Below are 13,212 nucleotides of genomic sequence, written 5' to 3'. Positions count from 1 at the left end.
ACGGAACACTTGCAATGATGGAAGCTTGTAAGCGGCGAGGGGAATCGTAATTACAAGCTTGGTTTGGATCTGCCAATTTGGTATTATACTCGATGTGTCTTTAATGGTGTAGTATTAACGAGGTATGTTACGCAACGCGTAATTGCGTATTAAATCGTTTTCATATCATCATTCTTTGAACTTTGATTTTTCTGTTTTTATATCGATACGTACTGGACGTGAATATCTCCGAAAAATTACGCAAATTAGTTGTAACGATGTCGAGGGTTGGAATGAATCAATTGGAAATTCGAAAAAGTCCAAGACTGTTGAAACAATATCTATTGAACGTAAAATTCGAGCACACACTGCTAAATTACTAAATTAGATTTGATGAATGAATTTTTAATAAGAAATCGGTTAATTCTTAACTAATTTTTTTTAGAACGCTTGGTTGCTTCAATCGAGGTATCACTTGTAATTATCAAAGAGCCAACATTTGTAAGCTGTTTGTTGTTCAATATAGCGACACTTGAATCGATTAGTATTTTTAATTAATTTTATACCAATCGAAGTGGAACGCAATTATTAAAATCAAATTCTAGAGCAATCAAATATATTGATAATCAAAATCAGAGGTAAAACAGTAAAATTTATTAATTCCATACAAATTAATAAATAAATTAGTTAGTTTAGTTAATAAATAAATTAATTCAAAATTAATATTCTGATTGTATAGTTTTTTATAGACGAAAATAAAAGCCGTTGTTTATTTTACATACATTTGCAATGGAACGAGGTCACGGATTCTAGACGTCACGTCGTATCAATTTATTAAATTTCCTCCCTGGTAGAATGGCAAGCGTGATGCATTTCCATGCTAATTAGACCGCGTGAATTTTCACGGAAGCGATAAAGTTTCGAGACGCAGAAAATGAATCTTCGAGAATGACCTAATTTGCTTTGTGCCCGACCAAGGTTGATAGTTCCGCGAAAAGTGAATTTATACGTATGCATAGACCTATTGAAAGCCCCCTCATTTGCAATTCCGATCGAAACTGCACCGCAACTTTCCATGTAATTTTCCTTTGTGCAGTCCAAGTCGAAATGAAGCCGAGTATGTGGAATTTGGTAATTGAGATCGAGCGAGTCGAATCAAATGGAATACCGTACGTACGAATATATGCTGTTGCGCATTTACGTGTTTCTGCATACGGAAATTACGTAACTTAAAGTAGCTATTCGATCGAATACTTTTTTCCAAGTGTTATTCGTTAAATTTCAAAAACGACGCGAAATTTACACAGGTAATTGGAAGAAGATCATTTCTGAAGAGATTTTGAAAAAACGAGATTTTCCCAAAATGGTGAATTTAATCCTGCTATGAGCCTCGAACTTGCAATATTGCTCTGGTTTCCACTATGGAAAGGTCTAAGAGATAAATGAACATTTCTTACGTACCGCCCAATTGTAGTTCCGCAGAGGCCTGAGCAGTGTCACCCTCCGCTCGTCTGACGATACACTGATACATTCCACGATCTTCTCTGCTGATACCGTTCAGCCTCAATAATTCTGATTGTCTGCCGGAGCCTGGCAGCTGGCGACCATCCTTGTACCAGGTAACAAAGTGTGGTCCAGCTTGTGGATGCGTGCTGACCTCGCATCTAAATTCGGCATTACCTCCTAAATGGACGCTTAACAACGGCGGCGTCACTTCGATGTGTAGCGGGGCTGTAACGATGAGCCTGAAGAACGATTATTTGCTTTGTAACATTGGTTTATTTCTTCCAAGTGCAGGTTTCATTAAGATCTTAATCAAAGACACCTTTTATTTTATCATTTAATTAGTCATGAATTTTAAATCGTAAACGTTTTAGTAATCTTATCGAAATACCAACGCTTTATGCTTTCCTTAACTTACTTTCTTTGTAATAAAGTACCGGACGAAATAAAGGCGTTAATAATTTCTTTGTAATAAATTATCAAAATATTATTTGTAAAGTTAAATATGTAGATAGAGTATTTGCAGGGAGTCCACGGTCTATGGGCATAATTACCAGAAACAAAGCTTTAATTAGTCGATTAAATAAGTTTCTCGCTTTCTCTGTATAAAAGGAGATAGAAGTGTTAAAAATTTAACACAATAGATATCTTTCTATAATTAAACGTTCTCTAGAAACTTCTTGACCTAATTTCAAATCCTTAAACTTTTGTATAGTAGGAAACGTGCTAATTTCAAAATAAGCTTTTCCGGAAATAATACATCATTTTTTTCACTTTTGTATAGATGTTAATGATTAGGATATAATTTATTAATTATTGAATTTCTTTCTTAATTTATTGCTATTTATATGAAATCTATCATTTATTCGTTACCGAATTTCTGCGCTAGCTTCGCCACCAGGATTGGACGCAGAACAACGATAAATACCGCTATCTTCTAACGTCACAGCTTCGAGGGCCAGAACAGACCCGAGCAATCTGGTCCTTGGTCCAGAGAGTACCAGCATTGGCTCGGAACCGGTTTGTGCGTACCATCTGGAAATTGAATCGTAGATGGAACATTAAACCTTAAATGATCGAACCACTGTTTGTGTAAGCAATATTTCACTCTTGAAATAATCCAACGGTGCTACGAAACACAGAGGAAAATTTAGAGATCATAAAACTTAAAAACACTTTCTACTTGCAATTATGATCCATTAAAATCATTCTTGACGTTATGTTTCAATTATGTTTTCATTCACGTACTTTCTCTATAAAGTATTATGAAGTTATACAGTCCAGTACAACTTATGTTTGTTAAACATGTATGAAATTAATATAACTTCTTAATATATCCTCTTCTATGCAAATTTTTAATAAATCTCTAGATTTATTTAAGATTCAAAGAAGGACTATACTTGGGTATCTTATTATAATAGAATGGGTTTTATAATCGTTGAATTTTACCCCCAAGATTATGGTCGTATATATGTACATAGATATAGTATTATATACGTATATTGCACATCTTTCCTTTCCTTTTATAGCTTTAAGCTTCTTAACATCGTAATTACAGAAATTAATATTACTATCATCTTAATTATAGAATTAGTACTACTATTATCTTAATAATAATTACCGTTAATTAAAATCTTCGTTGTTGTACAAAATCCAGTTCCCGTTTATACAACCTTCGTATTAGCAAATACTTAGTTACTCAGAAAATTATCGAAACACGTGAAAACCAATTTTTATATTGCGATTCTTTACATTACGATTAAAACGAAATCAAACATATTTACGAGATTCATTCCACTCGTTATTACCTATCATTTTCATTTCGCGCTATCCACAATAACATATTATTTCTCTAATTTATATCTCATGCGAAATTATCCAAAGTACCAATTAAAAATTCCATCGAATCGACCAGCAAACAATCGTGAAAATTCAGCCGACGATAAATTCCCTCGTAATCTCGATTAATTCAAACGTCATTCTACTCACTCGGCAACATAATATATCATCCAATTACATTAACTGAATCCATTGAAATCTCTTTATCGGCGTACAATTCGCGAAATTCTAGCCGAACATTCCGTTGAAAATTTGCCGGCAGCCGCACAGAAATCCTTTGTAGCATTCGCACGAAAATGGGTCCTGGCAGCATTCCATTCTGTTCCCGTTCTCGCACGCGAATTCCGGTAAAAATTTTCAAACGTAGCGTCGCGCGGACCGAACATTTGGAAGTTAACGCGGTTTGCATGATTGCAAGTTAATGCGACTTCCCCTGCCGCTTCGAAACTTCCTTTTTTCCGGTAAAGACTCGAGGAATAATTTTTCATCGGAAGGCAAAGCGCTCGCGCATCAGGCAAAGGGCTGGTTGGTGGAGCCGAGGCGCTTCAATTTCACTGGCTTTCGGGCACGACGACCTAGAAACGACATCCAGTCGCATCCACAGTGAGCATTTATCCCGGAGATTCCGTGCTTTCTTTCATCCTCACCAACGTCTTGACAGTTTTCGATCGAAGCACGTTCGTCGGCTCGAACCACTTCCACAGATCCCCTGCTCTGTTTTTCGTTTCTTTTCCTCTTCTCACTTTCCCCGATCCTCTTCATCTTCGCTTTTTTCGTCCTCTCTATACCCCACCTGACCCCCTTTGTTTTTTGTAGATCGTCCAGGAACATCGTATCTTGTATCTTTGTTCGTTCTTGGATTTCTTGATACGTAAGGGAGCTGACTTCCTTCGGGAATTTTAGTTGGTAGTTCTGGAGGAAGTTACCCGAGGTAAAAAGGTAAGAAGTTAGAGTTCAAACTCGTCTAGTAGATCAGTTCTTCGATTCTTTCGAGAGCGTCAAGATAGCTGAGTTAAGTTAAAGGTGTATTTTATTTGGACTTTGCGACTTTTTGTGAAGTATTTCTCTCTCTCTCTCTCCCTTTCTCTCTCTAGGAAAAGGGAATTACGCTTGTAGCGCGATCAGTTTCATGGTAAATACGTGCTATCTCGATTCGCACATGGTCTGACTGCAGGTAAATTGCAGCAAGTTTGTTGTTAGAAACCGAGCGTTTCTAGTTTCGATTGATTGCTCCTGCTTACGTCGTGTTTTGGAATAATGGATGGTGTAGGAGCGTGCTAATTTATAAGATGAATGTATGGTCAGCCACGTGTTACAATACATATAGCCACATGTTACACGTATGTATAGTCTAATAAAACAATGTTTCTTTACAGAATTCTACACAAATCTTCATAATATGATACAATGTAATATAATAAAATGAATGAAACGGGAGTTACTAAATTTCTGGAATTTTTTGCAATTACACGAATCTTGAAAAACATTAATTAGTCTATTGAACGTTACATCGTAGTCTCACTTTAAGTTACTAGATGTATTACTATTGGAAACAGCTTTTGAAGAAGATACAATCCCCTTTCTTAATAATTTTCTTCAAATTTTTCGCTTCATCGCCCGTTTACTCGCTTACTGACAATTGTTTTCTAAAAGATGGTCCTTAATTCTTAGTCAAACGTGCCGGTACTCTATGTACGATCCTTATGATCGTTACCACTGTTTTTCTTCTTATTATTAGCATCATCGTCGTCGTTAATAAAATAAATTATCTAAACGTACAGCTTCAATCGCTAAAACATCCATTGCCTCGTTATTACAAGATAGAACACAACGCGTTAAAAATGGTTTCACTCGTAAATCCGTAGCCGAGCCTAAATCACGCGATAAAACCAGTTCACCTCGTTATTTCAGTCGAATGGATTGGCATCGGTGAAGCATGTAAGTACTGTTCAAGCATATCGTTCGCAAAATGTCTTGGCACGCCATGCTGGCTAGCGATATCGTCAATAAATTTTCATCTCTCCAGATGTTTCTTGTCCGGTGCATGCATCTGCCCGTGGTCCTGGGTCGAGGAAAAGGAGATCCAGAAATTCCAAGAGAAAAAGAAAGAGAACGGAGAGAAAAACTTTGTAGAGCAGAAGGCTCCTCGAGACCCGGTGAGCGACATGGAGAGTTTCCGATTGTGCTCCGTTCGCGAAGCTTCACGTTCGAGTGCTTCCACTTTTCCTCGATCAAAGTCCTGCCCAGTCCTTATTTCTTTACTTACCTTCTATCTCGAATATTCCTGCCTTCGATCCTCCTTTTCCTGTCTCTGACTGTCTTTTCGTTCATCCTTGTTTCGATCCACTTTTCGACGTTGAAAAACGTGGCTCGCATTTTTCTTTTAGATTAAAGAGCCAGATTAGAACGTGCGTTGTTTTTTCTACTTCTTTTGTACGTTACGCTTTTATCGCCTTTCCATTGGCATGGAAGAATTTTCTCTGTACCTGAGCTTTGAGACGTTTGTCTTCAACCTACTTACTTCTTCGGTGAGGGTAAATGTATATGTCGATTGTAGTTGATTTACACAGTTGTACGTTGATTTATCGTTTTTTAAAAATTGATAAAGGCGGAGAACCCAAACGGTGGACACATAGAGATTTATCGTATCACACAGAGATTAAAAGGTCGTATTCCGAAGGATTACGTCTATACACAGTCCTCGAAAGATCGATGAATTTTCATATCTTGCATCGTGACGGTAATTGTATCACTAGGAAAAGCTATACTCCTCGGTGAACGCTCGATTTACGCGAGAATTCGTGTTTCCGTTTTATGGATGCTTCGTTTCACGCCGCTTTGAACTCGCAACGACCAATGCCCCGCAATTACAGCGTTAAATTCGTTTACATCGTTTGTAATAATAATTGTAACATTAAATTTACCATGCAACATGCCATCGGTTTTCGATTACGCGTAATTATTCCCATGATTATTTGGATGTATTATGATTTAATTTATATTTGCCAAACATTCACGGACAAAGACTGTACATAGATAGCTCGATCAATTGAGCTGCGTCTTTCGTTCCATAAATAGCCTTTCGCTGCAACTTCGTTCGCGTGGACTATTAATATATAGAAGAATTTTTAAACGGATGAACTTTTACGAGTGAAATATCTGCATATTTTTCATACCAACAGTTAGATTGTTCTCCGTGGTAAAAGTATTAAATTATCAAATGGTTGGATTTCAGAACAAATACGACGTGAATAATAACCATCGTAGCTTGACAACTCGAACGCCAGCTATTTCTCAGCTTCTAGAAAACGGATCGAGATGGAACATATTCTATTTTCTTTCCCGGACACTAAGATATAGAACAGAGAAAATCCCAGCAAAACTTGTTCAGTAGTTCTTACACGATGCGAGTATAAGCAGACAAATAAACAGACAGACAAAAATTGAAAGAACTAGTCTTCTGGACACAATAGCTTATGAACTGTTCCTGGATAACTGTTTTTCTGTTATTCAATATACAGACACGATCCTTCTACTGTTTTATCATTATATATAGATATAGGTTGCTAGATAGTTGGAGAATTTCTGGCATTTTCGACGCACGTCGGTGCATAGTCACCTACATGTTTTGATTTTCGACATTTTTATTGTTTAATTTACCTTTCGTGAGTATAAAATATTGTTTCCTTAATAGTAAAGATATTCCTATATCTGATTTTCATAAATCATATTAAATAATTTAGGACATACGAAGTAAAGAACCAGTCTTGCTCGATATTCGTACGTTGACTAGTAGAATGAGTCCTTCGCGACAGACACAGTAGTACTAACCAATCATTAGTTTCTGGAACGACGGAAAAATTGTACGATCTCTGTTACGTACAACTGGTTGTAACGAAGAGAATAAAAAGAAAGATAATGTTGTATATCGCAATAGAAAAAAGAAATATTTCTTTTAAAGATGACAAACGGGAGTCATGATTATTGCGATTATACATGTATATATGCTACTTAAATCTCCAAGTATTCTACACATTGCAAATATTAAATGTAAAGTAAGAATTTAAATAAACGATACAAGCTTATAATTTAATTTACACAAATCTTATGTATTCACGTTAATGCGATTAAAAAGAGTCTGCGTATCTAAACAAAAGTTCGCCGATGTAAAATAAAATTTATACTTTTTATAACAACTCTTCGTAATAAGTAAAGAGCTAAGGTATCTCTATCGAAATAAATGGAAAACTCACCGATATTCAGGAGTAGGGCAGGCCTGCGCTACGCAGACTAACGACGTTGATTCATCTTGTGCGACGTGAACAACGCCAGAGTTTTCAAGAATCACCGGCGGCATCACCCCTCTGTGATCTACAAAAAAAAAAAAAAAAAGGAAAAAAAGGAATCGTTCGAGAGAGGGTCGATTAATGCGGCGGGTAATTGGAAAAAACCTCGGCAATTTCCCGACGATAAGAAAAATCGGCCTGTCCACCGGAGTGAAAATTACTACCTGCTATCCTTACGTTGGCCACGGAACTCACTACCACTTGTCTAGTGAGACGATGCATCGTTCGACATCTGTAGCCGTGTATTTGATCGCTGAACTCCAGGCTGTGGACCAGAAGTTCCCCGGTTGGTAAAAGGTGAAATTTCCCGTCTGCAACGCAAATAATAAAAACTTTATTATTTATGCCTTCGTATCATTTATTGCCTCTTATCGTTGTAGTTTCTCATTACGTTATATTATATATCCGCGTGTTACGCGTATTCTATACATTTTTCATAAATGTTTAGTTATAATCATTTGTAGCAATAAATTTCAATTTATCAGACACTAAACAACGATATCCATTAATTTCAACGATCTATAGCAACGATCGTTCGCAGTAAAACAACTACGATAATTTTAGCTACAGTATCGATTCGTCGAATGAAACTCTCTTTTCAGAAACTGTTGCGAATATCCTCGATACGAAGTATTATATCGGAGTCGTCATACGTTTGGACGCGATTCGCGTCTGAAAGCTTTCATCACGACCAGAACATGACCGGGCTATCGAGTAGACGTTTTGCAATCCGGAAAACGGCGAAGTCTATCTTCCCCGCGGTGTTAAACGCGATTATATCGTCCCCGGAACAAATAGCTCCACGTTCGGTGAATTATTTAACGCGAGATACGACGATAGTGGGATTCGTGATACGTTGCAGAGCATTCTCTGCGTGACACTCTTTCGTACATGGCAGAAATATAACGAGAAATTTTCTAACCTCCGTATTATTCATAACTGGCGTGCGTGGCGATAATTTATAATCGGTGTCGACGTTTCTCAATAAACGTGGCACGCGGATTCGGAATTACCATTGATAACTACTCTGTGCCATCGATGAACGAGCTATCATCAACGTTTCGTGATATTTTCGTCGGTGAACCGGCGAACGGTTTTACCGTAACGATAATTATGCTAATTCCGGGATTTCCAGCGGCCTGTTCTGGATGACTGGAGGAGGTACTACCTCGCCGTTCTTGCCCTGTGCGGCTTAAGCCGGTGCTCGTTCCTTAGATAAGCCCGAGCAACGTTAATGACGGTAGTTATCCTAAACATTCGCAGTCGTTTTACGAAAACCCCTATTCACGTCCGGATATCTTTAACATGGCTTTCGAATATATGATTATCTTGCACGAAAGAGGTCGTTCTTCCATTAATTCTCGTCTTTCTTTTTGTTCCTCTTCCCTTCCACGTTGTACGGTGCGTTTTTCTCTCTTCGTTTTTATTGAGATATGTACAATTTTATGTGCTAGACAAGATTGGCCGCGTAGTAGTGACACACGTATGTGAATATGAGTGTGTGGACGTATGTGCGTGCGGGGTGTCTCGAAAAACGGATAAATGTAACTGTTCCATTGGTAGTGTGGTATAGAAGATGGTGAGACAAAGAAAGTGCTGAGATGCGTGCATATGTATATCGACGAAGATCTTGGAAATCGTTTATTAAATAAATGTAAAACGATTTTAATATGAATCCTAAGTGTAACCTTAGTATTCCTTTACTTTTATTTCGGCAATTAAGATCCACAATTCTCAACAGTTTTCATTCTGTTTCCGTTGCTTCGTTGGAATCTTGCATCGCGAATCGATGAAGATCATTACAAGTAATCGCGCGTTTCCTACCTTCGTGTTTATTGGTCCCGCTAACGAAATTTCTAGCCGCGCGTATACACGCTACCTCCGTATCCCTATCCAAGATTCTACGTTATTGCGTCTACGTTCGAACGCAAATTCGGCTACGAGACATTAGCACAGCTAAGACCGGCAGAGATAAGCGGCCCTGCTAAATAGCGATTGTCGGCCAAGTCAGCCGGCTTGGATGGGTTATGTAGTTTCGGTATCACACTCGATGCTACTACCTATACCCTGTCCTCTCGGATCTATTCAACGTAGATAGACTGCGTATGTACGTGACCATGTACACGATGTACATACGCGTATGTATGCACGAGACGGAGGAGGTTGCCTCGAATTACGTGCAGTCTGACCATAGCGCTATTAGTAAGATGGATATGTTACGCTTACAGAAATATAGCGACCATAGATGGGGAACAAAGGCGGCTTAATATTATATAGGCAGCAAGAAATACGGGATTGCTGCTTGTGAGGGAGTTGCTGCAGAGGCGCGAGAGAACGGCTGAATGCGTTGTGAAGTTAAAAACGGTATGTAATTTGATGAATTGTTACGTTTATTCAAGGGGTGAAAAGATATTTGCGTAACATCTGTGTGGAAATTAATTAATAGGAAGGTACAAGGGGGATTTATCGAATAATTGGCAGAATTTTAATATTAATTAGGTCAACAGAAAGATGTCTATATAACGTGCAAGTATAAATTAATTGTTTCAGGGTATGGAAAGTTAGGAGAAGGATGATCAAACAATTTTTAAAACGTTCACGTTCCAGGTGCATAAAATTAATTGTTTTAGGATATAAGAGATTATAAAAGAGACGATGAAATAGTTTATAGAATTGTAATGTTTATTAGATAGATAAAAAGATACCTGTACGATATTGGACGAGCGATAATGTGATATTTATTAAATGCACATATAAAACGGTGAACTATTAAGTAACGCATGAAATAATAATGCCCGTGTCCTCGAAAAATAAAAAAGAAACGCAATCAAGAGAAATGCGAAGGAAGATCTCTCTTTCAAAGATAAAATATCTGCATTCAAGTTCGAATGATTCATTCAGTTGGCCAGTTACACCGAAATCCCTTTGCTCCTCTGTTTTAATACATCATGTTAACCTTTTTATATTATTTGCTGTTCGAATGCGAGCAATTAATTCGCACAATTTCCCGTCGATTTCTCTGAAAAACCATCGAAACGAACACTTTCGTTTAATCGACGAATGTTAAATTTGCGCGCTCCATTTACAAACTTTTTCTGTTCTATACACCGGCACCATTTTCTGTTCGAACGTTTGCATTAAATTACAAACAAAAAGAACAGGAAGAAAAGATAAAAGAAAAGAAAGGAAGGACACAAAATGGGAGAAGGAGAAATAAAGAAAATTAACAACACGTTTGAACGCTGAAAACAATGAAACGCGGAACCGTATTGTACCAATACCGTTTTGTCAATGTACGCGCGCGCCTTTAACGAGTCGTAAGCATCAACTTTGCAAAAGCATGTAACGTTTTTTGAGAGCCGTGTGTTCAAACAATATCGTTTCACGAAGACGATTCTATCGGCGAGCTCGTACGCGAAGCAATTAAAACTTCTCGCTCGTTTCGCGCGACAATTTCGTGCGTGTTCGCGAATAAACGTTTGACAATCCTCTTTGGAAAAACGTTGGCTTGTCAAAGAATTCGTGACAGTGGACATGGCGGTAATCCTCACGCGACTGTGTCTGCACACGTGTACAGTGTACATGGATGAAATATGCACGTGGAATTAATTGCGGGCTGATCCTGATAGATGTATAGGGATAGATTTAATGGAAACGTACAGGATATAACGTTTATAGGGTCATTCAGAATTAAAGCAGAAAACGCAATGAAAGGAGGCTGGTAAGTTCTTGATCGAGCTTCTGTATGTTCTTTAATCCGAAGTTGCTAGTTTCTGATATATTATGATAAATGAAGACTGATGATATTTATGCAAATTCATGTTTTTTGAACATAGTATCTCTGGATATTTCATGCATCTTTACATATTATGTGCATTTTGCACGTGTTTACCTTCAAAGTTTCTCGTAAATTGGCATAAATACGGTATAAGCAGCGACGAATGAAAACGGTTAATTAAAGAGAGCTTTTCAAAGTTGATACGTTGAATAATTGAAGTTTGCGTGGAAAAATTTATCATCTGACGGTATAAGGAATCAGATGGAACGTAAAATATTCTTTAACTGGAAAATAAATCGAATTGTATATACAAGTGAACATTTTTAAAATACCTTCAGTTTGGAAGATAATGCTGTTCCGTAGATCGTGAACTGGGAAATACAGTTATTGGTTTAGCAAAAACCCGATGCGAACTTATTTTTATCAAACAAACAAATGTAATAACTATGCGAAAACATTTTTGAAGTAACGCACATTTGTACAAAATTATTTTATTGTATTTAATTTTCGAATGAATTTCTGGAAAATTTAATCGTTTACTTATCAGATCGCATCTTGTGCAAGTTTGTATTGTTTCGATTTGTATCGAAAGCATTATGATTCCGGACAGAAAATGGAATTTCCGTCTAGCGAGTTTAGACGAACCACGGAAGCGGAACACAACAGACAAAAGAACTCGGTGAAATTTAATTTCTCGAGAACATTCGGAACGCTGTACACGTTCCTGTCTCGATTCGAATGATATTGTAGATCTTGCACTGGATTTGTTACATTCTTCTTCGCACGGTGTTTACAAAGACCACAAACGTGGGCTGCGTTTGTGACAGGAAGCAATTAAAAGAAACGAAGAGTTTTTTCTTAATATATTGCTTTCAATATATTTTTTAAACATATGAGAAGCTAAGTATAATAGTTAGAACAATAATGGACGATTTTATATTTGCCTTTTAGAAATTATGCAGAAATTCTGCTTGTTCAAGATTATCACGTCGTCTTTTATTATGTACATTATCGAATAGTGCACTATATTTAATTTTACGCTATATATTATGGAAACTCAGGATAGAAGAAAGAAGAACAAAGAAAGCAAAACGAGTGAAAATTTAACGAGATGAAATACGAGTCAAAAGTTAGAAACGAAATGTTTAAAAAAGAGTATACAGATATAAGTTTCTATTTAAGTTTATAAAAAAATTCCTAGTTTATATACTATTACTCGATATAATGGTAATCCTAAAAAGGGACGTTATTCGCTAGAACTCGTAATTGGAAAAAATAACTTTTGTCAGTTAAGATTGTCGATATCCCATTAAATAATTTTATTTTCAATATTATATTTCCTATCCGAGGGTGTACTTCAATACAATATTGGTGAATTGGTATCAGAAATAGTCGACACAACAGATCGTAAATATGGAGGAACGAAGACATTATTCGCGACACTTTGATCTGTAGCGGTTCCCCTTGGATATTAGCCACTAGGGTGCCTTCCGTCAGAACATCACTTCCAAAGCATGTACTTACATCCCTATACATATAGTCTCGGGTCTTTCAAATATATTTTATACTTTCTCTATTAAGAACTTTGCTGTCTAAAATAGATAAACTTTAATATATATTATATTATTATAAAATTTTAAGATCACGGTATCGATGCATTCGACAAAATCTTCATCCTATATTCTCCCTAAGCGACAGCATTTTAGTTCTACTGAAACGTATAATTATAAATCTTTTCACGTGTCCATCAATGTTTAATATATCCAA

The 13,212-nt window shown here is 36.9% G+C and overlaps 1 protein-coding gene across 12 annotated transcripts in view; it reads right to left on the bottom strand.

Moving 5' to 3' along the window:
- The window catches only part of LOC132915473 (cell adhesion molecule Dscam2), a 127,605-nt gene that overhangs the window by 26,036 nt on the left and 88,357 nt on the right, over window positions 1-13,212 (bottom strand). For all 12 annotated transcript variants that reach the window (XM_060975390.1, XM_060975382.1, XM_060975374.1 and 9 more), the window contains exons 4-7: window positions 7,832-7,978; window positions 7,575-7,692; window positions 2,356-2,517; window positions 1,441-1,724 (exon numbers count right to left, since the gene is read on the bottom strand). In XM_060975390.1, the coding sequence (XP_060831373.1) occupies window positions 1,441-1,724; window positions 2,356-2,517; window positions 7,575-7,692; window positions 7,832-7,978 (711 nt within the window). The remainder of the gene's footprint in view (window positions 1-1,440; window positions 1,725-2,355; window positions 2,518-7,574; window positions 7,693-7,831; window positions 7,979-13,212) is intronic.

This window comes from Bombus pascuorum, chromosome 1, assembly GCF_905332965.1.
Source record: "Bombus pascuorum chromosome 1, iyBomPasc1.1, whole genome shotgun sequence".
Classification (NCBI taxonomy): domain Eukaryota; kingdom Metazoa; phylum Arthropoda; class Insecta; order Hymenoptera; family Apidae; genus Bombus; species Bombus pascuorum.
The sequence above is the reverse complement of the archived record's forward strand: the minus strand, read 5'-3'. Positions and strand labels throughout refer to the sequence as shown.